The 24,289-nt window shown below is 46.4% G+C and overlaps 1 protein-coding gene across 3 annotated transcripts in view; it reads left to right on the top strand.

The window, feature by feature from the left end:
• The window catches only part of Frmd6 (FERM domain containing 6), a 70,899-nt gene extending 57,354 nt beyond the window's left edge, over positions 1-13,545 (top strand). For all 3 annotated transcript variants that reach the window (XM_052739655.1, XM_052739656.1, XM_052739654.1), the window contains exons 9-14: positions 264-332; positions 2,736-2,910; positions 6,338-6,673; positions 7,402-7,533; positions 8,083-8,174; positions 10,591-13,545. In XM_052739655.1, coding sequence (XP_052595615.1) covers positions 264-332; positions 2,736-2,910; positions 6,338-6,673; positions 7,402-7,533; positions 8,083-8,174; positions 10,591-10,875 — 1,089 coding nt within the window. In that variant the 3' untranslated portion in view covers positions 10,876-13,545. The remainder of the gene's footprint in view (positions 1-263; positions 333-2,735; positions 2,911-6,337; positions 6,674-7,401; positions 7,534-8,082; positions 8,175-10,590) is intronic.
• The last annotated feature ends 10,744 nt before the right edge of the window (positions 13,546-24,289 follow it).

Genomic DNA, 24,289 nt, shown 5'->3' with positions numbered 1-24,289 from the left:
CTGTGAGTCTTTTAGACTTCCTGTTTAAATGCAGGGTTAGACCAAAGGGAAAGTTGCCTTTGGAGAGCCAGCGGATGCCGTCCACGGGAGCTGCAGGGTTTTATTGATCATCTTAATTACCGTCGGCCCTCCTCCAGAGAGGGTTGAGGACCCTTTCAGATTTTTAATTACTGAATCATAGTTTACTATGAAGTTAGAAGACAGTTTTAGGATATCTGTTGTGTTTCCTCTTAACTCCTTCTGTGCTGAAATTCTTTCTACAGAATCTAGAAGAAGAGAAACAATTGCTGTTTGATTTCCCCTGGACAAATGTTGGGAAGCTGGTGTTTGTGGTAAGTGTAAAGTAACTAAGAAAAGAGGGGTGAGGAGGAGCAAAAGAAGCCTTTCAGGTTGTTTTTGAGAATTTGGGGGGGGGGGGGCGGGTTGTTTTGAAAAATACTGTGACTAAGAGCAAAAGGAATCTTGGGTTTTTTTGAGTGGGGTCAAGGATGGTTGTTTGTTTTGTTGTTAAATCAAAGCTAGGGCTGGGTGAAATGCCTCAGTACAGAGGGCTGCCGTGAAGTTTAACAACCTGAGTTGAATCCCTGGGACCCACAAGGTGGATGGAGAGGACCAGCTCGTACAGATTGTTCTTCTCCCCCACCCCGACACACACAATGGCTTGTACCCCTCACAACATACACACACAAAAAAAGTGTTTGGGGGTTGGGGATTTAGCTCAGTGGTAGAGCGCTTGCCTAGCAAGCACAAGGCCCTGGGTTCGATCCTCAGCTCTGGGAGGAAAAAAAAATGTTTAAAAGTTTTTTAAAAAGTAAAAAAGCTGACAACAATTTGCTTTCTTAAGTATTCTCATAACCAGAGTTATTTAGGTCAGAAGCAAATTAAAATCACAGAATTGAATGTGTGTCCAGTGTTTGCCACTGCTGTAAGTAACTTGGATTGCAGGGGAAAGTGAAGGGAAAAACACAAGGTGGACCCACCAAATAGGATTACGTTTAAAAATCCACAGCAGAGGCGTTGTTGGCCCACGGAGTAAGTGACTCAGCACGTAGGCTGACTGTTGGCCTAGGAAGTTACCTAGTTCCAGTGAAGAATGCAAAGTGAAATTTACAAAGGTGTTTCCATTAATGCCAGACGATTTCACAGTTCTGCTCCTCGTTTTCAGTAGTCCTCCATAAGCAATGGGGAAAGCTCTGAGATGATATAAGTTCTGTGAGAACAAATTCTTGACTCGTCGACATGTCTCTACTCTGCCAGCCATGTTCACTGTGCGGCAGCCTTCCAAGGATTACAGTTACTATTGTGTGTGTCTATGTGGAGGTCACTAAAATCCATGATTCTACTGAGTTCTGAAGCAATTGAGAAAAGTTGACCAGAAAAACTGTAGCTAAAGTTGGGTAGACCAGAAGGCCTAGACGATAGAGGGCCATCTTGCCTTTGGAGCCTTGCAGCCCTGCCAGTCTGACTCTGCATTGCCTTAATTCCTTGAGCGCTGTCTGCCCTGGCCTCACTCGTGTTCAGTGGAGCTTGCTCTGCCCACTCCTCCGTGGTGCTCTCGTGGCCTGGCCCTTTTCCAGAACTGTTTGAAAATCATAACCCCATTTGCCTCCTTCATGGCCAGAATCAGTGGTGCTAAAATGCATTGATGAAATGATGCATTCCTTAGGGAACTTTAGACCTCCTGAAACTCTCACCACACCACCCTTCCCCAGGACGTTTTCTGATTCGGCATGGACACCAGGAATCCATTTCAAACGTTTCCCGGCCCTGCCGACCGTTGAGATCTTGAGCAAGAGACACTCAGTTTCTCTCTGCCTTGGCTTCTGTCTGAGATGGGAGCAGCCTGTGCTCTTCACTACAGCTGTCTTGTGAGGGTTCCATGAATTGTTGCATGTGTGGTGCTCGCTGGGTGTCAGTTATTGCTGTCCCAGCATTGGGGTCATTCAGGAGCCAGTGGTTTAAAAACAGCACCATCTCTGTGTGAGTTAGAGTCCTGTTGGTGGCTGTTTTCTTACTCTTTGTCTCTCTGGTGGCCTGCCACCTAGCTCCCACATAAATCACACACGGAGGCTTATTCTTAATTATGAATGCCCGGCCTTAGCTTGGCTTGTTTCTAGCAGCTTTCCTTAAATTATCCCATCTATCTTTTGCCTCTGGGCTTTTACCTTTTCTTACTTCAGTAACCTTACTTTCACTCTTATTCTATGGTTGGCTGTGTAGCTGGGTGGCCGGACCCTGATGTTCTCCTCTCCTTGTTCTCTTGCTCCTTCTTCTCCCAGATTTCTTCTCCTATTAATTCTCTCTGCCTGCCAGCCCCGCCTATCCTTTCTCCTGCCTTGCTGTTGGCCATTCAGCTCTTTATTAGACCATCAGGTATTTTAGACAGGCACAGTAACACAGTTTCACAGAGTTAAACAAATGCAACATGAACAAAAGTAACACCTTAAAATAATACTCTACCACACAGTCCTCTGATGCTTCGCTCCAGCTCCACCTGCTTCATTTGCTACCTTAAAGTGTTGGGGTCGCATCTGAAGGGGTCTCGTGCTGGGCCAAAGAACATGAACGCAGCCCTCCCTGAGTTTGGTATTCTCTGTCCTTCGACAGCTCTGGAAGGGGAGAGGAAAACAATGATTTGTCCCTCAGAGAATCTTAGTTTAAAAATGAAGGGGACTTTGGCAGTTTGGAGATTTTTTTTTTTCTGCCATGATTCAATTTGCACTTTTCCTCCCCAGGGCAAGAAGTTTGAGATTTTGCCAGATGGCCTTCCCTCCGCCAGGAAGCTGGTCTATTACACGGGGTGTCCCACACGCTCCCGGCATCTCCTGCAGCTCTTGAGCAACAGCCACCGCCTGTACATGAACCTGCAGCCTGTCCTGCGCCACCTCCGGAAGGTGGAGGAGAACGAAGGTGGGACGAGTCAGGGGATGTTGTGCGTCCCCCGCTGGCCTCTTCCTCTCCCTGCCAGGAACAGGAATTTTTAAACACCTCCAGAATGGGATCTTTAGAGACAGAGACTGGAAATTCCGAGCTCAGTTCCGTTCATGTCTCAGTCCAGGAGGCCCTCTGACAGCGCCCCAGCCTGGTCTCTTTGGCCCCTCGCTTGAAAAGCTTGCAAAGGACTAGGGTGGACCCCTTCTGCATCAGAGTGCTGAGTGCCCCAGGCCAGCGTGATGCTTTCCTTAGGCCCACGTGACAGTGAAGATAAGTCACAGCTGCTCTGGTTGACAGCAGGGAGACCCTCAGGATGACACCATAATAATAAAAATGGAGAAGGCCTTTTCTGCCCACGGACTTTGCCCACAGCCCTGTGGTGGCTTTGTGGAGATGCAGTGGACCCGAACAGTGTGTTTGAGGTCCTAGCACTGTTCCCGAGGAGAGGGCGAGCTGTGTGAGGAAGGAGGCAGTGTCGGGGCCTCTGGTGGCAGACCTCAGTTTACAGCTTCTGTCTCTGTCGTCAGTTATGGGCCCTGGGGCTCCTCTGCTTAGTAAGTACCCCCTTCTCATCCCTATTGTGGTCAGTGTCACAGCGGTCAGCTTCGAAATGGAATGTCTGCCTGGGCCTCAGGACACAGTGGTTCATGCTGTGGGTCTATATATTAAACTGTGCTGACCCCAGTGCTCCTGTGGAAAGGGACAAGGACCTGTCCTCCCTCTCACAAAGCAGCCTTAAAGAAGACGTGCATCTGATCACCTTCTCTAAAGCCAGATGTGACCAGATGTGTGCGGAAATTCCTTATGTCTACAGTGGTGAGACCATGAGTAGTCACTCCCTGCCATCTGCCACTGTGACTCTCCTGTGGCACCATGCGGTGTACTGGATGCTGGTGCGGGCTGCCCATTTCCCATCCGCCTAACACATATGTCACCTGGGCTGGCATGAATCTTAGGGACCCACTCTTAGAGACTTAGGAATCTTAGGGACAAAAGCACCAAGGAGGAGCCTGTGAGAGCAGGTGGCCCAACTGGGTGCAGAGCCTGTGATCTCCCAAATCGGCCGCACTCCTGAGTGGCCACTGTGGAACCTCAAGAGAGGTTCATTTATGCCCTCAGTTCTCAGCCCAAGGCATCGTAGTAATGCAGAAGACCTTGAGGGGACCCTTGAGAGGCTGATAGAGTTAGTGCCTCTTCTCTGCAGAGATAAGGGAAATTTGCAAAGGATGCTGAGCTTTTGGAGGCCAGGGCACCATCCCCTTGATGTGTTGGAGCTTAAGTGAGCAAATATCTCAGTCCACTCTGCTGCTGGAACAGAGCATCCCAAGCTGGCGATGCATGGAGAATGTCTGGAAAGTCCAAAACAAGACTGGGCATCTAGCAGGGACTTCTGATGCATCATCTGGAAGAGCAAGGAGCAGGTGCAGGGACCAGAGGAGATTCCCATAGTAACATTTGTCCATGAATAAGGGCAGGGCTCTCAAGGCCTACTCACCTCAGAACAACCCCACATCTTGCACTGTCAAAACACTAAGGAAATTTCAACCTGAGTCTGAGAGGGGACATTCAGAGCATAATGGAGAAGTGATAAAGGTGTATGTTGCATCTTTTATTTGGTTGAGTTTAAATAAATGATGGGGGTATTATTCTTACAAAAAAGATGCCCTTTTGTTTGTCTGTTTGTTTTTCCTACCTGGAGGTCCTTCAGACCGGAAGAAATCCTCACACCGAGTTTCGGTGAGCTAGCTCTGATGCAGATTCACTAATCCACATGTAAGGGCTCCATCATTTTAACCAGAAAAGCCCCTTTTTGGCATTTAGTTAAGCATAAAAGAAGGGGTATTCTCCAATTTCATTTCTTCATACCTTTTGAAGACGCTGCTGTTTCACCATTTTTAGAGTAATGCTCACGAGAATACTTCCATGGGGTTGAGAGGAGGAAAGTTTGCCTTGTGTCGTTAAAAGCATCATCGAGCGAGGCAGTGGTGGTCCACACCTTTGATCCCAGCACTTGGGAGGCAGAGGCCAGCCTAGTCTACAGAGTGAGTTCCAGGACAGCCAGAGCTGCTACACAGAGAAACCCTGTCTTGAAAACACAAACAAACAAAAAAAGCATCTCCTACAGTTACTAGAACAGATTCTTAGGTCCCAGATTATATTTCAAAATATAGTCCAAAATCTTCTGTTCTCCAGGCTTACTCTGTAGAAAGAAGTGTTGGTTTCTGATGATCTGGCTGTGGGCTCTCGTGATCAGGAGGAGGCAAGGGGCCATGAGCTGCATCCCCCAGGCCTCCTTTCTTTCTCCTGCCACCCATTTCCTCCGGAGAGCTGGTAGGGGTGCAGGTCATGGCTTTGTGCAGACAGAAGGGCTGCAAGTGTTTCCATTTAGCCAAGAAGCAAGGCAAGCATGTCCATTAACAGGCCCCCCGAGATCCCAATTAGTCTGCTGGTCCAAAATTCTATCAATTTAATGTTCCCCAAATGTACTCTGTCCTTCACATTGCTCTACTGTGTTTCTTTTCATCAGTATTAAGACAGGGAAGCTAGACTGTTTCCTTTACATTTTTCTCACCTAAAACAAAAGAATTCTGCTGTGAGCACCACCTCTTAGTTCAGCAGCGGCTCTAACTCCATGTATATTTAACTTAGTGTTTGCTAAGAGAACTTCCTAAAATCTGACTTCCCAGTGTCTTTGACCGCATCAACCAACACCACCAGTCTGTCCAATCAGAGACCGCCTGGGTGTGGCACCAAACCATTAGTGATGACCGTGGTAGATAACGCCTCACTTTTTGGCCGAACTGGAGAAAGCCAGTCTTGAATTACTTGAGAAGCTAGGTTTTAGAATCTTTGAAGGCAATGGTCTGAATATCTTTGTCTTGTTGATCACTGAAGGTAACAGGAGACCGCATTGAGCAAATGGACACACAAAATGAACAGCAGTTAGCATATTGAGTAACTATTCATTGAATGTTTCTAGAATCACTTGTGGAGGACCAGATTTTGATATTTAACATGCTGTTATCTGCCAGCTTTGCAAAATCCCACAGTGGCTGTCGTGGCAACATCACACTGCTCTACCAGGTGTCAGGTGTTCTCAGTCACTGAACTTGTTTCACTGGGGAATGGTAGCAGTGTGCAGACAGGAAGTAAGTGACCTGCCATGACACTCCGCAGAGCCCACTTCTCTGGTGTTTGGAGCTTCGTAACTGGCCGTGTTAAAGTCCTCCCAAGGGATTGCTACACCGATGCGTATTCCTCGTGTAGTGTTCCTATGTCAAGCTCCAGTTCCCAGAATCCCTCAGTCGCTAGATTGAGAGAGACCGCTGTTGATCTCAGCCTGACACTCTCCTGCTCTTCTGCCTTGGTTGAGTATGCCGCTGACCTATGGTCTCCCCCACAGAGAAGAAGCAGTACCGGGAATCCTACATCAGCGACAACCTGGACCTTGACATGGACCAGCTGGAAAAGCGCTCTCGCGCCAGCGGGAGCAGCGCGGGCAGCGTGAAGCATAAGCGCCTGTCCCGTCACTCCACTGCCAGCCACAGCAGCTCACACACCTCGGGCATCGAAGCCGACACTAAGCCCCGGGACCCAGGCCCCGAAGACAGCTGTTCAGGCAGCGCCATGCACCGCAAGCTGAAGACCTGCAGCTCCATGACCAGCCATGGCAGCTCGCACACCTCAGGGGTGGAGAGTGGCGGCAAAGAGCGCCTGGAAGAGGACTCGCAGGATGATGGTAACGTCTGTCGGGCAGCTTTTCCATGTTGGTCCTGTAGAATTGGTATCTGGTTAGTGGCTAAGAGTGGTGATAGAGAAGTCTTGAATCTCCCCAGTGACCTGATTGAGTTACCTGTGTCTGTCAAGGACCTTTGCAGCCTCGAGGTTGGCAGATTGTGTTCTTCTTCCTTCAAAAAAAAAGAATGCATCCAGTACATACCATGAACTCCCACAGTGTTTCCTTGAGTGTCCCCCGGGTCACCAGGACTATAGGGAGTATAAAAGAAACACAGAACCTGGCCGCTAAGAAATGACTCTCTGTTGAGAGAAAGCCTCAGATCCCAGCCTGTGTCAGCCGGATTTAGCATTTGGGTGCTTCTTTTGAGTGTGTTTCTGTTTCACACGAGATCTGTAGCATCGGGAGTTTGATGGGAAAAAATAAAACAAAACAAAACTATTGATGGGTGCTAATGACCGACCCATCAGCGTGGGTTAGCCCCAGGTCATGGCGGCTTCTCCTCTCCCTTGAAAAGTGGAGCAATTGACACCAAATCATGGCACCAGAGCTTTGGCAGTAACAGCAATCCTTCAAAAGGAGCACATCATCCTGAGAATGTCCCTAGACTTTTCTACTGCAGAATTGCGTTTATTCTCAAATGCGCATATTTACCTGGCTGCCTTCACAGTGTAGTGTGGCTGCTTCTTCCTTGGGGTCATTAAATGTCTTCTTCCCTACTTCTGTGTCAGAAATAGAGATGTTGGTCGATGACCCCAGAGACCTGGAGCCAATGACAGAAGAGTCGCTGGAAGTCAGCCCCGACGTGTGTATCTACATCACAGAGGACATGCTCCTGTCAAGGAAGCTGAACGGGCACTCTGGTGAGCTCTTGCAGCAAGCTGTTTCCTCCAGAAGCCCACAAGCATGTGCCTCTGAGAATAGGAAGGTGGTGGGGACGCCTGGTCAACCAGGGAGAAAAGCCACTTCAGGTCACTTGATCACAGGGCCAAGTGCCTTCTCTGTAAGAACTGGCCAGGATACACAGCCAGTTAATTATGTGGGCAGGTTCCAGCCCCAGCCCATCTGATTACAGAGGCCAACACCCTCACACCTGATGTCCACATAGAGCCAAAGCTAGGAGATTATATTGGTGCTCCACACTATGGTATGTGGAGAGGATAAGGGAGACATGGAGACAAGGTAAAGAGGCCTCTTTACTCCTAAGGCCTCCATCTAATGTTATAAACAGCTTACTCCTGGACCTCCCCACTTTAGTCGACCCTTACTCCCTGCCCTCTGCTTCCTACCAAAGAGTGGGTGCCACCAGCTGTGAGCCAGAGGAGTCACCATGAAAGTCCTCAGTAATGATCACAGTTGGCCTTGTCAGAAAATGTGGAGGAGGCTCATTGTTTTTTTCTGTTTTACCTCAGGACTAATTGTGAAAGAAATCAGTTCTTCCACCTCCAGCTCTTCAGAAACGGTTGTCAAGCTGCGTGGCCAGAGCACCGACTCCCTTCCGCAGGTACGGGGCACTGAAACCTTTGTATTAGCAACTGGAGTTACAGACCCTGTCTAGTTAGGGTTTCTAGTGCTGCGAAGAGACACCATGACCACGGCAACTCTTTTTTTTTTTTTTTAAGATTTTTTTTTATTATTATGTATACAGTGTTCTGTCTGCATGTATCCCCTGCAGGCCAGAAGAGGGAGCCAGATCTCATTACAGATGGTTGTGAGCCACCATATGGGTGCTGGGAATTGAACTCAGGACCTCTGGAAGAACAGCCAGTGTTCTTAACCTCTGAGCCATCTCTCCAGCCCCCCACGGCAACTCTTATAAAACATTTAACTGGGGCTGGCTTACAGTCCAGAGGTTTAGTCCATTATCATCATGGCAGGAAGCATGGTGGTGTGCAGGCAGACATGGTGCTGGAGAGGGAGCTGAGAGTTCACCTTGGTCTGCAAGCAGCAGGAAGTGAGCTGTGGACCACACTGGGCATAGCCTGAGCATATAAGACCTCAAACCCCACCTCCACGGTGACACACTTCCTCCAACAAAGCCACACCTCCTAATGGTGCCACTTCCTATGGGCCAAGCATTCAAATGAGTCTGTGGGGGCCATTCCTATTCAGACCACCACACATGCTTACACGGGACTGCACTTCATACAGATGAGCAAAGAACAACCAGAAAGAAACGACCAGTTACATACAGCCTCACTGTTTTCTGAATATTTTCATCACGCTTGCTAGTTCCACTTATATTTGGGGTTTACTTGGATAACTGTGTACTCTGTTGTAGTGGGAGCCTCTGGTCATCAGGCTTCTAGTTAGCTGTTTGCACCTAAGAGGGTGTGTGTGTGTTTGTGTGTGTGTCAGGGTTGACTGGCCACCTCAGCAGGTGGGAAGATCGTTGTTGAGTGTGGTAAATGGCAGGGCAGTTTCACTGAGTTTCCAAAGTATGCGAGTTACACTATCTGCCGCCTGTGGCCACTGGTGCAACTCTTTAAAAATGTGTATAGACTTTCTATATACATATACACTCCTTTCCCCTTCTTTTCTTTCTTTCTCTGGTATTGTGGCTCACTTTGGACTTTTTACCCTCACGTTGTTGGGTTTTTTTTTGGGGGGGGGGGGGTACCCATTTTTGGTACTTCTGTAAAAGAAGCCATACTACGAAAATGACATTTATTAAACATTTTTCTAAAATTTCCAATATTAAACAGTATGTGTAGCGAGGAAAGTTGGAGCCCAAGTTCTGTCACCCCATACATGCTGCGTACACTGTACACAGATGTCCCTAGACACCACAGGTATCACTGCTGAGCAGCAAATGCCAAACCTACAGCTCTGGGACATTTGTGTGCCTTGAGAGTTTGTGGTAATAATCAAATAATTCCATGTCTGAGGTCCTTTTGAGACCTTGGAAGTTTAAGGAGCCATTCCACTTTTTAGCAACACGTACTCCTGGAAGGTTTGTGTCTAGTAAAGTGGTGTCTTTTCCCAACAAGATGTTTGTGGTGCCAGACAGCAAACTTAGACTATCGAGTTTCTTTTACCCAGTAAGCATCTCCCATTTGTGTTGTTTATCTTTAATGTCTCTATTTTCCACCAGGACCACTTGGGATAATGAATTCAAAAAGCCTGCCACCTACTGGTAGCACTTGGAAGGACAGAACCTCTCTGAGTGGCCAGGACTGCTGCTTTTCACTCTGCATTTCAAAAATTATTTTTTAATTGTGTGCATGTATGTGCACATGCATACAGTTACCTGTGGAGGCCGTAAGAGAGTGTTAGATCCCCAGGGACTGGAGTTTACAAGTGGTTGTGAGCCACTGCTGTGGGCCCTGGGAACCGAACCCGGGTTTTCTGGGAGGGCAGCCAGTGCTCTTAAAGGATAAGCCATTTCTGCAGCACCAGTTTCCTCCCAGCCTTCGGCAGCAAGAGCACTTTATATTCTGGACTCTTTAAAACTTGCTTCTTCAAGATGTGTTTCTTGAGTGATAATTACTTTTCCATTTCTTATTAAAATATTAATAGGCCTAAGCAGGAAAGGTGTTAGCAAGTTGAACTGCCCTATCCTGATGGAAAAAAGAAAGAAAGAAAAGCAGTGTTTTTATCTTTATAGCCTTCTTTGGCAGTAATTGCTGGATTTCTCACATGCTAGGAGTAGTTGCCCGCATGTCTTTGTGTTGGCTGTACGTACTGGGGAGGAACACTACATGGCATGTACCAGCTGAGTGTTTAGGCAGAACAGGCACAATGAACTACTCAGTGAAAGGTACTTCCCCCAGAAGCCACGGGTTGGAAAGCACTTTCTAACACGTAAGGACTACTTAGCATTTTATGATTTTTGCAGCAACCCTCTCGGCCGGCCAAAGACATTACTTTCCCAGGTCATCCGTGTTATTTCATTTTCTCCCCCTTCCCTTATCTTGCAGACTATATGTCGAAAACCAAAGACTTCCACCGACCGACATAGCCTGAGCCTTGACGACATCAGACTGTACCAGAAAGACTTCCTGCGCATCGCAGGCCTGTGTCAGGACACTGCTCAGAGCTATACTTTTGGGTGTGGCCATGAACTGGACGAGGATGGCCTCTACTGCAACAGCTGCTTAGCTCAGCAGTGCGTCAACATCCAAGATGCTTTTCCAGTCAAAAGAACCAGCAAATACTTCTCTCTGGACCTCACTCACGACGAGGTCCCAGAGTTCGTAGTGTAAGTCCCACCCGTAGGCAGCCCTGCGGGCAGCTGCTGTCTGCTGGGGGCTGTGGAGTCCGGGGTTCTTTACATACTATTTGTGCCATATTTTTTCACCCCCAAACTTAGCTCTTTCTTTATAATATCCGTGATGGAAACAAAAGCCTTGGGACGATGCACTTTAAGTATTATGCAGAGGTAGAAGATACCCAGACTGTAAAAGGGAGACAAGTGCCCGATGTTTATTGACCCTTTGGAAGGAAGTATGCTTTAGAGCTTACCCAGCTTCCAGACTGTTAAGGTTGTGGTGTGTGTGTTCATCTCTTGTTTTCTAGTTCAAATCATGTTTATCACGTGAAAGATGTCCGGCTTATCTGTTTGCTTGTGAGGGTTTTTTTTTTTTTTTTTTTTTTTTTTTTTGTTGTTGTTGTTTGTTTTTTTGTTTTGTTTTTGTTTTTTTTTTTGTTTTTCCGCCACTCCCCCATGGAGCGCTTATGGTTTGAGGGAGGACGGAGGGAAGCTCTCTCTTCTTTCATGGAGAGCCGTTCTCAGTACATAGCCATTGCTGCCTCACAGAGGTTGGCCAAGAATGAACACTGCTGAAGTGATGGGAGCCTGTGGTTCTAGCCAAAGATGAGTACGTAACGGAGGCGCTCCTCGGAGTACAGGAGACGTGTGCCGGGACTCCTCCACACCCGGACAATGAATGCCACAGCCGCTGTTCTTCCAGGAAGCTCTGGGATTCGCTGGTGTTCATGACATGGTGCGTTTTGTGGAGTTTACAAAGCTGGTATATGTTCAAAACAATGGAAATGTCTTAGAAAAAGTTTGTTTGCTGGTATTTTCTTGGTTGTTTTTTTAATGCTGGCAAACAGATGGTACTGCTAGTTTCTGCTTTAAAAAGATACCCTAACTGTATGTATATGTTATACATATATAGATACATGGGACTATGTGTGTTTATATGTGTTTAAAGCTTAATGACTCTTCATCTGGACTTCCATGTATGTCTTACACACATCGAATTCCTTGTTTAATGTTGAGGACACATTGTTGAAAGAATAGCCAGACAATCAGTTGATAAATGTAGAGTTCAGAGCGACTTTCCTTGTGTGCCTTTGGCCAAGATCCTCAACCCTGATTGCATACTAAGACTTATCTGGGGAGCTTTTAAAACGAGCCTGGGTCCTACCCCAGGCCAATTTAAATCAGTCTCTTGGGGGTGGGGCCCAGGTGAAATTGTCCTTTCTTGTAAAGCTTACCAGGTAGAAATAATGCACAGTAGGATTAGAGCCCACTGATCCAAGAGTGTCTTTTTATTAATTTTGAAATAAAAGTATACAGAGGATATTAGTGATTGTGGATGGGCCATTTTTAAGACAAGTTACTGCCCTGCTGCTGTTACAATGTGTAATGAAACCAAGCCAGGAAAATGAGTTTATCAACTTGATACGCAGTGAAAATGTTGCTCCCACTTCAGGAGAGAACCTCATAGCACAATGTCTTTCTAGGGGATGTTTTTAATGATTTAGTTAGTATTTTACAGCATTTGTTTACCATATTTTGATACTCCATTTTTGCTATCTGCCAGGTTTTATTAAAAAAAAAAACTATGTATTATTTTCTAAAGAAACTCATATTTTTGTACAAAATTATGTTTTCAAGTAATGAAGAAATAGATTTAGGGTACGGCAGAACATGAGCAGTGTTCCCTGTGGATGGGAGTCAGTGTTACAGAACCGGGGGGGGCCACAATCCTGCCCCCCCCCCCCAGCTGCCCTCCTGTGCAGACACAGCTTCAACAGAGTCTCACCCACCAACTCTTACCTGACCCTTTCAAGAGAAGAAAAAAAAGTTCTGTGATCATGACATTGTTTTGCTTTTGCCTAATGCTTTTAGAAGAACCAAAGTTTCTGATACCAGAATGTATCTCAGTCTCCTTGCAGAAGGATGAATGTCAAAGGGATGACCTCATGACTTCTTTTGCTTACGAATCATTACATAATCTCACCATTTTTTTTATAGACCCTTAGGGGCCAGACCCTGGTGAAGTTTGTACCCTCGAAAGCCCAGATTGCCATGCTGTGTGTTCCCACAGCCCTCAGCATCACTTGCAGATACCAAGATAAAAAGGTCGCTTCATTGAACAGGTCATGTTCTATACCTTTCCCCCTCTCTGCTCCAGAATCCAGTCTCCAGGGTTTTGCCTGTGGAGTTGCTTTTCATTCACTCTCCTTTGGTTGGATTTGGGAATAGCCTTACGGATTTTTTCAAAGATGAAAAGTGCTAGGGCACATTTTTCACTTTCTGATCCATGGTAGAATCGTACACAGATATGTTTGTGAAAATCCACTTTGAATAATTGACATTTTTGTATTGGGGAAATTGTTTTTAAGAATAAAGGAAAAGTGTACAGCTGTCACTATGCTGCCTTTGTTAACATGTCGGTTGCTGGTAATACACCAGTTTGGTGTATGTCACCTTCCCACATCATCTGTGTTTGTGTTCGCAACAGTGAGCTTTATATCTAAGTAAGCTATAAATAGTCCTTTCTGTGAAAGGATCGTCATGATGGGTTGATATTGAAAGTATGTTTAAAACAAAAACAAAAAAAACTTGCATTATTTTGTAATTATTTCTTATAGGTGTTTCATGGTAAGATCGGCAGTCAATAAAGTTAACTTTCAGCCTTTCAGGTGTCTTTTCTTATTAGACTTCTCAGTTAAGCAAGAACCGGGAAGAAGTGCCCGTGTGTTTTCTTTGTGTTCTCCCGTCCCGTAATAGAGGATGTTTAAGGCAACCTTGTGCTGATGGTGATCAGAGATGTCGCCGGGTTCTGCCGTGTGCCGGGCCCGTGTCGCCCAGGTTAGGACTGCTCATGGTAATCCTCATGTCCGTGAGGCGGTGATTCCTGCCATCAGAGGCTCAAAGGACTAGTTTATATATTGTGTGCACATGTGGGCACATGCCACGGTGCCTGTGTAGAGGTCAGATGAGAACTCTCAGGGATTGAGTCTTCCATCGTGTGGGTTCTGGGAAGTCAGCAGGAAGTACCTTTATCCACTAAGCCGCCTCCCTGGCTCTTAAAAGGCTACTTTAAAAAAAAATTTTTAATTAAAGCAACAACTTTAACATAAACATTTAAAATTATCAGTTGTTTTTAAGTGGTTGCATTCGCAAGGCTGAATGGTAAAGGCCCCGAGGCATAAAGGGAAGGAGCCAAGAGTTGCATCTAGAGATGATCTCTGCAAAGCCTAGCTCACCATCAAAGACAAGACCATACCCCTCTGCTCCGGTTTTCTTGGCTACAAAGCGACAGTAATAATTCAAAGGACTGTCTGAGAAATTAAATAAGGGAATAAGATGCCCTGGTGAGTAGGGTGAGACACAAATTTTCAGAACTTCAAACAGGCATTTAACTCTTACGGAATAGAGCCATTGAGAAGCCTAGAATCCCAAACGAGAGGTGGGGTGGGTGGGGGAGTGAGTGTGTGTGTGTGTATAACACTGAGGTTTGGAGTTAGGGCCCCAAGCATGCTAGCAAGCACTGAGCTACATCCCAGGTTCTTTTTGCTTACATGTGATGTGTCTGTGTGAGTGCACAAATGCACGTGTAGGCCCAGAGTTAATGTTGACTGTCTTCCTTCATCTCTCTCCACTTTATTGAGGCAGGCCTCATGCTGAACCTGGAATTCACTAACCTCAGCTGGTCCAGCTAGTCAGACGGCCTAGTCCCTGCCTGTGCCTCCCAAGTGCTGGGGTTGCGGGTGACCACCATACCTGCCCAGCATTTATGTGGCTTCTGGGAATCCAAACTCCAGTCCTCGGGTTTGCAAAGCAGGTGCTTTGTCCACTGAGCTGCCTCCCTAGTCTTCTTATTTTTTCTGGTCAGGATCTCACTAAGTTGCTGAGGCTGGCCTTAAACTCATGATCCTCCTGTCTCAGCCTATTGGATGAGTTATAGGCCTGTATCATCAGGCCTAGTTAAAACCAGAAGATTCTGGGGGGGGGGGGGGTGTTGTTATTCATGAATGTTGCGGAGAACCCAGTAAACGGAAGTAAGTTTTCTGTGGAATAATCCTGTACATTGTGTGAATATATGTTGCTATGATTGGTTTAATAAACAAGCTGACCTTAAAGTTAGGTGGGAAAATCAAACTCAAAATATGGGATGAGGAAGGGCGAAGGTCAGGGTCGCCAGTCAGACAGAGTTGGACACACAAAATGGGGCAGAGGTAAAAGCTACGAGCCTTGGTGTTGCACATAGATTTATAGAAATGGGTTAAGTTGTAAGAGCTAGTTAGCAACAAGCCTGAGCTATTGGCCGAGCATTTATAATTGATATTAAGGCTCTGTCAGTGATTTGGAAGCAGGCAGTCAGGACAGGAAAACTTCCTACATAAATTGAAGTGGAGGGGGAAAAAAAATCAGGCCACTTGTTATTTATCCAGTGCTATATCCATCTTGTCTACTCCTCAAACCATTCTAGCAAGTAGTCACCCTCATTTCGCCACTGAGGAAACAGTCAATCTTGCCCAAGATCCTAAAGTTAGTGAATGGTACAGTGGCATTTCAAATGTTTTTTTTAATTTGAATGTTTGAGTAATTTTGTCTGCATATATGTATGAGTACCATGTGCATGCCTAAAGCCAGCAAAGGCCAGAGGAAGATGTCAGTCCCCTGGAGCTGGTGTTACAGATGAGCAGTATTGCCACGTGGGTACCAGGTACTGAACTCCAGCCAAGAACAGCAAACGCTCTGAACTGCTGAGCCATCTGTCCAGCCCCATGAATCAGTTTTAAACCCAAATCTATACAAAACCTTTCCTATTGTACATGCCAAACTAACCAGTGACCTTAGAGAAAACAGACACAGAGAAGAAACTTTCTGGGAGTGAAAGTGATATTTGCCAATTGATTGTTTTTTAATACCCAATATACCAGGCTTACACGGGTATTGTCTTGGCACAAAGGCAGTAAAGGCTTGGGCATGAGGAGTGGGAGAGGAGAGGCTTTTTGGGGAAAGACTATGCTTGAATAGGGACTTTCTGGGAGGGTGGGGCTAGCCAAATAAAGGCTTAAAAGTCACAACCGTGGTCCTCTGGGTCCCTGTAAGGACGAACCTCCGGAGACCTGTTGGCTTGAGTAATTTCTACCTAGCCGTGAAAGGTCTCGAGTGCAGAGAGAAGACACTGGATTTTGTTTTGTTTTCTCGATAGAAGGAGTCACTGAAGGGTAGTGTAGAAGGGAGAAAATATGTATTGGTTTGAAGTAAACAGCGGGGTGGTGCTTGCAAATGGTTAGGAATGGGAAGCAAGACTAGAGAGGATGGTGAGAGTGTGAACAGGATGTGGCAATGAGGTAGCAGAATCAAAGGGCTGTTAGACACTCGTCTTCTCTCCCACTAAATAGGAGACAGCAGGCGACTGTGCACTTGGCCAAGGCCCTGGGGAGATGACAGTTATCTACTACTCTGTATTGTTAGTGACGTATACGCTGCATGAATACTTGTTGAAAATAGTCCCAGTGGCTACCCTTTCCCATCTCTTCAGCTTCAGCTGCTCATTGCAAAGACCTGTAGAGCATAAACCAGCCATGACCCAGGGCTGGCCTGGGGCATCTGGCCAGTTCATCCAGGGTGATTCTGCAGGTAAAACTAATAAACAAAGAGTGGAGCTTGTTGTGGGAGAGCTGGACCTGGGCAATAAAAACCAGGCTACTGTCCCTAAACTACCATGAGTCTTACTTGGGATGGGCTAAGTCTCCAGGGCATTCATGTAGATTGCATTTTGTGAGAAGACATTCCTTTTGTCAATACAACTGCTAAGAGGGACTGAAGTTCAGATGAGGCAATGGGCTCACTGTGTCAGGACATCTGAGTACATCCACCCTCACGGGGTGGTGGGGGGAGTGTCACATGCTGTTAACTGAGTGTAAGGGTGGGGACCAGGGAGTGCTGCCAGATGTTCTCAAATGCCCTGCTGCTGTTTTATTTGCTCCATCATTTCTCAGATGCTTTATGTAGGTTGATCGCCAAGCAGTGGATAATGAAAGTAAGCTACTCCACCTAGTCCTTTGATTCTTAAGCATGTAGAGTCAACAGAGGAGCGTGACTTCTGAAAAGTCCGGCTCAAATGCCCTGAGCCATTGTAGGTGACAAAGTTAAAATACTCTCATGAGATTAATCGAATGCTCTACACATGGCAGAGCTATAATTAATCAACTCATTACATAGGGTGGGTGTTTACCCATCTGATGTCGACTGTAATCAGCCCAGGTCTCCTCCACGCTCTGCTGTCATTACTGCAAGAGGTTGATTTTGTTGGAACAGCCAGCTCTCAACAGGGAAAGGAGCTGTGTTCCAAGTTTGCTTCTAAATTGATTGTCTGACATTTAGAACACGAATTCCCCACTTCCCTTACTAGCCTGCAACCGCCTGTTTCATCCAGGGGTATTATTAGAGATTTTCTGTTTTGTTTTGTTGTTGTTGTTGTTTTGTGCCTTGTGCATTAGTAACCATCTGTCAAAGAAGGCAGGTGGAGCGACCCCACGAGCAGATGCCAAGATGACAGCAGACCCTGCAGGGCAAGAGTGAAATCTCAAGTTTTACTTCTCACAGTTCCTCCATACCCAACTATAACACATGTAGAAAAGGGCATCAGGTAAGCCAGGCCGGACGAAGCTCTTCAAACCCTGTCCATCTTGGAGTTGAAGAATGTTCACTGTTTCCAGCACCCACCCCAAGTCCAGGGCAGCACTTGGAGATCTTCTGGCATCGTGGAAGAATGGTCTAGAAAATGCTATTGTCTGATCCACAGAGGTGAAAGGAAGGGTTAGGAGCTGCCCAGGGCCTTAAGAGTCTATCCCTGAATTTTCTCTGGGTAGGGGAGGCTCTCCAGAAAAATTAAACTTATGTGAAAGCTTTCAAATGTAACATCAATATGAATGGGTGTGATGATTAATTTTTAGCTTAATTGGATGAATTAAAAACCCTGGGCATTAGTGAGCCACACCTTTTGGTGTGCCTCTGAGGACTTTTCCAGAGACGGTTAGCTGAAGGGAAAGACATACCTTGAATGCAGGTGACACCATCCTGCAGACCCAGGGAACTTTTCAGCACTCACACTCGTCCATCCATTGACTCCAAATGCTTGTCTTAAGACTTCCTCATCTGGCCAGGCGATGGTGGCGCACGCCTTTAATCCCAGCACTCGGGAGGCAGAGCCAGGAGGATCTCTGTGAGTTCGAGGCCAGCCTGGGCTACCAAGTGAGTTCCAGGAAAAGGCGCAAAGCTACACAGAGAAACCCTGTCTCGAAAAACCAAAAAAAAAAAAAAAGACTTCCTCATCTGTCAAAAGTAAACAAGCGGTCCTCAGCTGCTACAGGCAGCACCTGGTCCCACTGTCATTTGAGTCAGGATGGATTGTATCCCCAGAGTTGTGAGCCCAAATAAACCTCTTCTAAGCTGTCCGTGTCACATTTCATCACAGCAGTAAGGAAAGACATGAACACAATGGGTAAGGTAAATGCATGGGGAGGATTTAATAGAAGGCCGAAAGGAGTTGATACACTGTGTTCCTAAAATGTAAAGCTGCAATAAGGTGTGTTATTTCCATCAGTTCCAATCAAAATAAATCATTTCAGCCATGATGGAGTAATGCAGACTGGCTTTCCCATCTAACCTTAAATAATGTGTGTGTGTGTGTGTGTGTGTGTGTGTGTGTGTGTTTGTGTGTGTACTATGTTTTAGATATTTGACAATTGGCAGTAGAGTAAAAAGTCACAGAGATGGGAAACAGGCATTTTCATTACCCAGATCACTGCCTGGAGAGTTTCCAGGCCACAACAGGGTGGAGAGCACCCAGTGGAGCCCAGTGTCCTCTTGAAGGAGAAAGGAAAGGTGAGGAGATGGGTAGACTGAAGTGGCCAGAGCTAACAGGGCTCAGTACTGAGGGGGAAGACAGAACTGAAACCGTAGTGCACACTGAGAAGGAACACACTTAGGACTGAAAAAGAATGCACAGAAAGGAGAATGAACAAAATCTTGGCGCTTAGACAGGGCCAGGAGCAGTCTGCATCCCTGCCAGCTGGGATGAAAAAGCCCAGGGAGACGAGTAGTAACACTGAGAGGGAACTCAAGACTGAAGGCTGCTGTGTGGTCTTGCCTAACCATTCTAAATCAAGCCTTTCTAAGTATCGAGAGGGAGGCGTGACAACGTAGAATTTTATACCCAGCAAAAATCTCTTTCAAAAGCAAAGACGAACAGAAAGTATTTTCATGGCGTTAAATGCTAAAAGAATTTAACACCAGCAGACCTGTATAAGAAGTGTTTGTGAAAATCTTTAAGGGAAAAAAATGTAATAAGGTTATAGGCATATATGGTAAAGTTTTATTTGTGAAAAACAATCTGTACAAAGAATGAAGAAACCTACAAATAGTAATGTTATTTTTTAAACAGTTTAAACATTTAATAATTTGACTGTTTGAAACCCTTTACTGTGGTAGCATTGTGTTCCCAAAAATATTGTACACCCTAATAAACTTATCTGGGGTCAGAGAACAGAACAGCCACTAGATACAGAGGCTAGAAAATGGTGGCACTCACACCTTTAATCCTAGCATTTCAGAGGCAGAAATCCCTCTGGATCTCTGTGAGTTCAAGGCCACACTGGAAACAGCCAGGCATGGTGACTCACGCCTTTAATCCCAGGAAGTGATGGCAGAAAGCAGAAAGGTATATAAGGCGTGAAAACCAGGAACTAGGCTGGTTAAGCTTTTAGGCTTTTGAGCAACAAACAGTTCAGCTGAGATTCATTGTGGATGAGGACACAGAAGCTTCCAGTGTGAGGAAACAGGATCAGCTGAGGAACTAGCAAGGTGAGGTGGCTGTGGCTTGTTCTGCTTCTCTGACCTTCCAGCATTCACCCCAATACCTGACTTCAGGTTTGATCTTATTAATAAGACATTTTAAGATTTATGCTACACTTTTCAAAATAATTGGCTATTTGAAACAAAAACAAAAGCAATGTATTATGAAGTTTATAAGCATGTATGGAAAGAAGGTGTCTGGCCATAATAGCACAAAGACCAGGAAAATATACTATCAAAAGAACTAGAAATTGTTTTCTATAAAAGGCCAAGAAATTAACGTTTTAGGTTTTGTCAATCATGTGAAGTATGTTAGAACTTCATACCCCTGCAATTCCAGCGTCAGCACAGCCCTAGACAACATAGAAACAAAGGATCATGGGTCTGTTCCAAATAAAGAGATACACACACACACACACACACACACACACACACACACACGCACGCACGCACGCACACACACGCACACAGGCACGCACTCACCAAAACAAAACAAAACTACAGGTAGCAGGCTGGTTTTGGCTCCCAGGCTGTCTATGATGGACAATCTTGATGGTCAGCCTGAATGAATTGAAAAATTGCCTAGATTAGTAAGTGTATCTGTGTATCTGTGAGGACATTTCAGAGAAGATTAACTAGTGGGCAAAGAACTAGACCTGATGTGGGGTGCACCATCCCATGGGCTGAAGGCACAAGTGAAGACATGCCTTCTTCGTGTGCATCCTGGCTGCTGTAATGTGAGCAGCTCTCCTGCCTCCCCAACACCTCTTAGTGAGCGAAAACAAATCCTGTATACCAGCACGGTATGGGAAAAGTCACGTGGTTATGTGTGTGTTTGCATATTAATGCATGACAAATGGTCATGAGTAACTCTGAAGAGGCGAGGTAAAGACCTGAAAAGAAGACCGCTGCTGGGTTCTTCTAAACTGCCTGTTCTTCTCAGGAAATTAGTGTTTTAGAACAACAGATCCTAGGCTGGAGGGGTAATTTAGCAGGCAAAGGTGCTTACTGCCAAGCCTGGTGACCCAAGTCTAAACCCCAGAACCTGCAAAATAGAAGGAGAAACTGACTCCCACATGATGTTCTCTGCCCTTCACATGTACACACACACACACACACACACACACACACACACACACACAATACCTTCGTTAAATAAATGTAAGTTTTAAAAATTAAAAGTAGAAAATCAGGGAGTGAATAGCTTTTGGAGAATATTGTCAGAGGTAGAGTGTGTTGCATGCAGAATTGTAGAGAGAGTTGCCACACAGTGAAGTGAGAGCGTTCCACAGAACAGAGTTAAATGGCTGTTCCGAGGGAAGAGTTGGGAGAGAAAGGGAGTCCCCCAGAAAGCAGCAGCAGAAGGCCAAGAGGGCAAGAGGAAAAGAAAAAAAAAATAAGAGGGTGCCAACAGACATCCAGGACCCGCAGACATCCAGGACCTGCAGCTGGAAAGCCAGCTGGTGCACACCAGCAATATGGAGAGAGAAGGCTTACAAGAAATGACTCCGAATGAAGACAGGCTTGTCCAAACTAGAAAATAAAAAACAAAACAAACAAAAAAATAGGAAGGAACACTCGGAAAACAAGTCATGAAGAAACACCCAGAAAACAAGTCATGAAGACATTCCAAGTTCACCAGGCAATTTCCAAAAACCCTGGAAAGTCTCATAGTGTGTTTGGTTCTTAAAGAATGATACGGGAGGTTTGTAGTTCTGTGGGTGATACAAACTCAGACGGGCAAACAAAGGAGCAGTAACTGAGGACACCGTCCCGGATTGCGGGGCTCACAGAAAACACTGCCCGCTCCCAAAGCCAACACTGCTAACAGAAGCAGAGTGTTAGTCCTGGAGGAGGGAGCTGTGTCCGCGGGAAGAACCTGTACATAGGGCGGTGGGAGAGTCTCACCTTTCCTGTTAGAAAGCTGCTAACAGGCCAAAGGGAATGAAAAAGCATGAAAAAGCAGAAGGCAGATATTATAAAAATGTTATTTTAAAAATATGGATTAAATCCTTTTCTTCTGAAACCACCTTGTGAGTTGAAAGCATTGGTGTGTGGAGATGCTGCCTAGTAGAGTCTTTGCCTTTTAAATTATACTAATGTACCACTCAGATACAATTTTTTATTTTTCCTGATTGATTGATTGATTGAAACAGGGTTTCTTTAAGTAGCCCTGGCTGTCCTGGAACTCACTCTGTAGACCAGGCTAGCCTTAAATTCGAGATCCACCCGCCTCTGCCTCCCAAGGGCTAAGATTAAAGGCGTGCGCCACCACTGGCCGGCTAATTTTTTCTTTTCAGAGAGATCACAATTATTTCAGTCACTAAGCACTGAACTGCTCTTAGCGAAAGCCACAAAGAGGCGATGGCAGCTATGAGGTGGTGACATGGCTTCTGTCTGGGAAGTGTTGCTGTGTTTATGTAGAAAAGATAAGAAGTGGGTGCGTAGCGGCTGCCTCTTCTCCGGAGGTCGACTCTTCCTGGCAGTGAACTCGGGCTCTTCTGCGAGGTGTTGGGATATTAATGAAAAGGCCTTTGGGGGGTCACATGGGAGTTGTTGGTAGGAAGGTGCCAGAAGGTGAGGCGGCTCCCCTTTTCTGGGCAGGCAAGGAAGCGTGGCGCTGATGCCCCTGAGAACCATCTGGCTCCAGTTTCTTCCAGCAGATGGGTGTCTGGTAACCCGACGCCCCTGTTGAAAGGACCCAAGTTGACTGTTCCACCTGGCACTGGGGCTGGCTTTGCCTCCAGTTTCAGCTTCAAGCCTCTGGGGGGGCTAAGGACAAAAAGTGGAACCTGAGACCCTGTATTCAGAGGGAGGAGCTGGGTCCCACACAGAGGGTGGGGGTGCCTGGAGTTGAGGGAAGGGATGCTCACCACAAGTTGGTGAGCCAGTCCACCCTACTTCAAGGGCTCATAAACAAAGGAGGCCCTGAAGCTACATGGGGAGCTTTTGTAAATGCCAATCAGAACCTCCAAGAGTGCTGCCAAGGACCGTGATACGCCCATCCGTCCTTTGACCCCTCTCGGAAGCCTGCCAGATGCACACAACCTGGCTACGGCTCCAGGCAGCCCCCTCTACCTGAGTTCTCTCTTCTCTCCCTCTGTCCCTAAGTTCAGACACAAAGGGAACTTTCTGCGCACAGGGTCTGGGATGAAGGTTGAAATCCCGCCCAATAGCCTCCGCCTGTGATGAATTGGTGCAATTGGTCCGGCGGGGCGGGGCGCATAGATGCCCAGGGGCGGGGCTTCTCCTCTAGGTAGTTGCTATCTTTCATCCCAGTCATCTCCAGAGAGCGATGGTGTGAAAAGGGAGGCATGGGAATCACCAGGGAAGGTGAAGTGGTGCATTTATTAGATGGTGGAGATTAACAGAGCCTTCTTTATTTAAAAATTGCAGCAAGTTGTACACATAGATACAGGAACAACCCCCTCCCCCCCACACACACACCACCACCACCACCACCACCCCATTTGCAGTGACACTTTAAAGACATAGTTAGTGGTGAGCCTGGCATAGGAAGGGACCTAATTAATACTGAGCTTAGCAACAAGTGGAAGTTCCAGAGCCACATGTCAGGGAGCCAGGTGAGTAGGGTAGATGACCAAAACGTCTCCCCTTGGGACCCTTCCTCTGATCCATCTCTCCTGGTCTTAGCTCTGGTGACTCTGCTCTGACCGTTCTCTCCTGCCCACCAGTTTTAACGTTAGCTTCTATTGTGGCCCTACCCTGTAGAGGTTTTCAATAGCACCTGTCCTAAACTCCGATCCCGACTAACCCATTTATTTGTTATTCTCTGATGGTCTCCTCGTAAGTCACAGCGTAGGCTCTGAGAAGGCTTTGTAATGGAAGTACTAATCCTACCTCCCAGAGGTGCAGCCCAGAGCAGTGACACACCCATCCATCCTTCTGACCCCTCTTAGAAACCGGCTGTACCAAGTGCACACATACCCCATCCAGCTTCTGGATCAGGTATGTAGAACAGCAGGTGTGTGATGGATTTGGGTAAGTGAATACGGTACCATTCAATTATAGAAGAAACCTTGTATTCATCCTAAGTTACATTTTGTTTTTTACGGAGTGGGGCTAATCTTAGGATGGCTTTTGCCTACTTGATGTTAATGTTCCTCCAACTCCATCCGCGGAAGCCGCTGGTGTGCCAGGGTGTTGTGGATTATGTTTTATCGCCTATGGACAACAAGCAAGGATTATCCTGAACAGACAGCTTAGCTGCATCACAATGCAAGATGCTTTTGCTCAGCACTGGAGAAGACGAAAGCACATCAAATAGGTTGAAATAAAGAAAGCAGCTCTCAGAAGAGACCGGAAGGAGCACAACACCACATGCACCCGGGGAGGGCGGACCAGCTCCCCTTATATTCACTCTGCACAGGACAGCGAGACTTCTCTTTCACCCCAGCCAGGGCGTTGTTGTGACCAAATGCAATTGTGCATCTTCAGATGTTCCGGTAACCTCACATTCTGTGGTTTGCGGGGCCCGAGGGGACAGTGATTCCTTCTTTGGCATGTCCCCGGTCAAAGGCTCGGCTTGGAGACAGCCCTGGGTGGGT

Source organism: Peromyscus californicus, unplaced genomic scaffold (genome assembly GCF_007827085.1).
Source record: "Peromyscus californicus insignis strain IS unplaced genomic scaffold, ASM782708v3 Scaffold_15__1_contigs__length_86483966, whole genome shotgun sequence".
In the NCBI taxonomy this organism is placed as follows: domain Eukaryota; kingdom Metazoa; phylum Chordata; class Mammalia; order Rodentia; family Cricetidae; genus Peromyscus; species Peromyscus californicus.
This window is presented reverse-complemented; position numbering and strand designations above follow the sequence as displayed.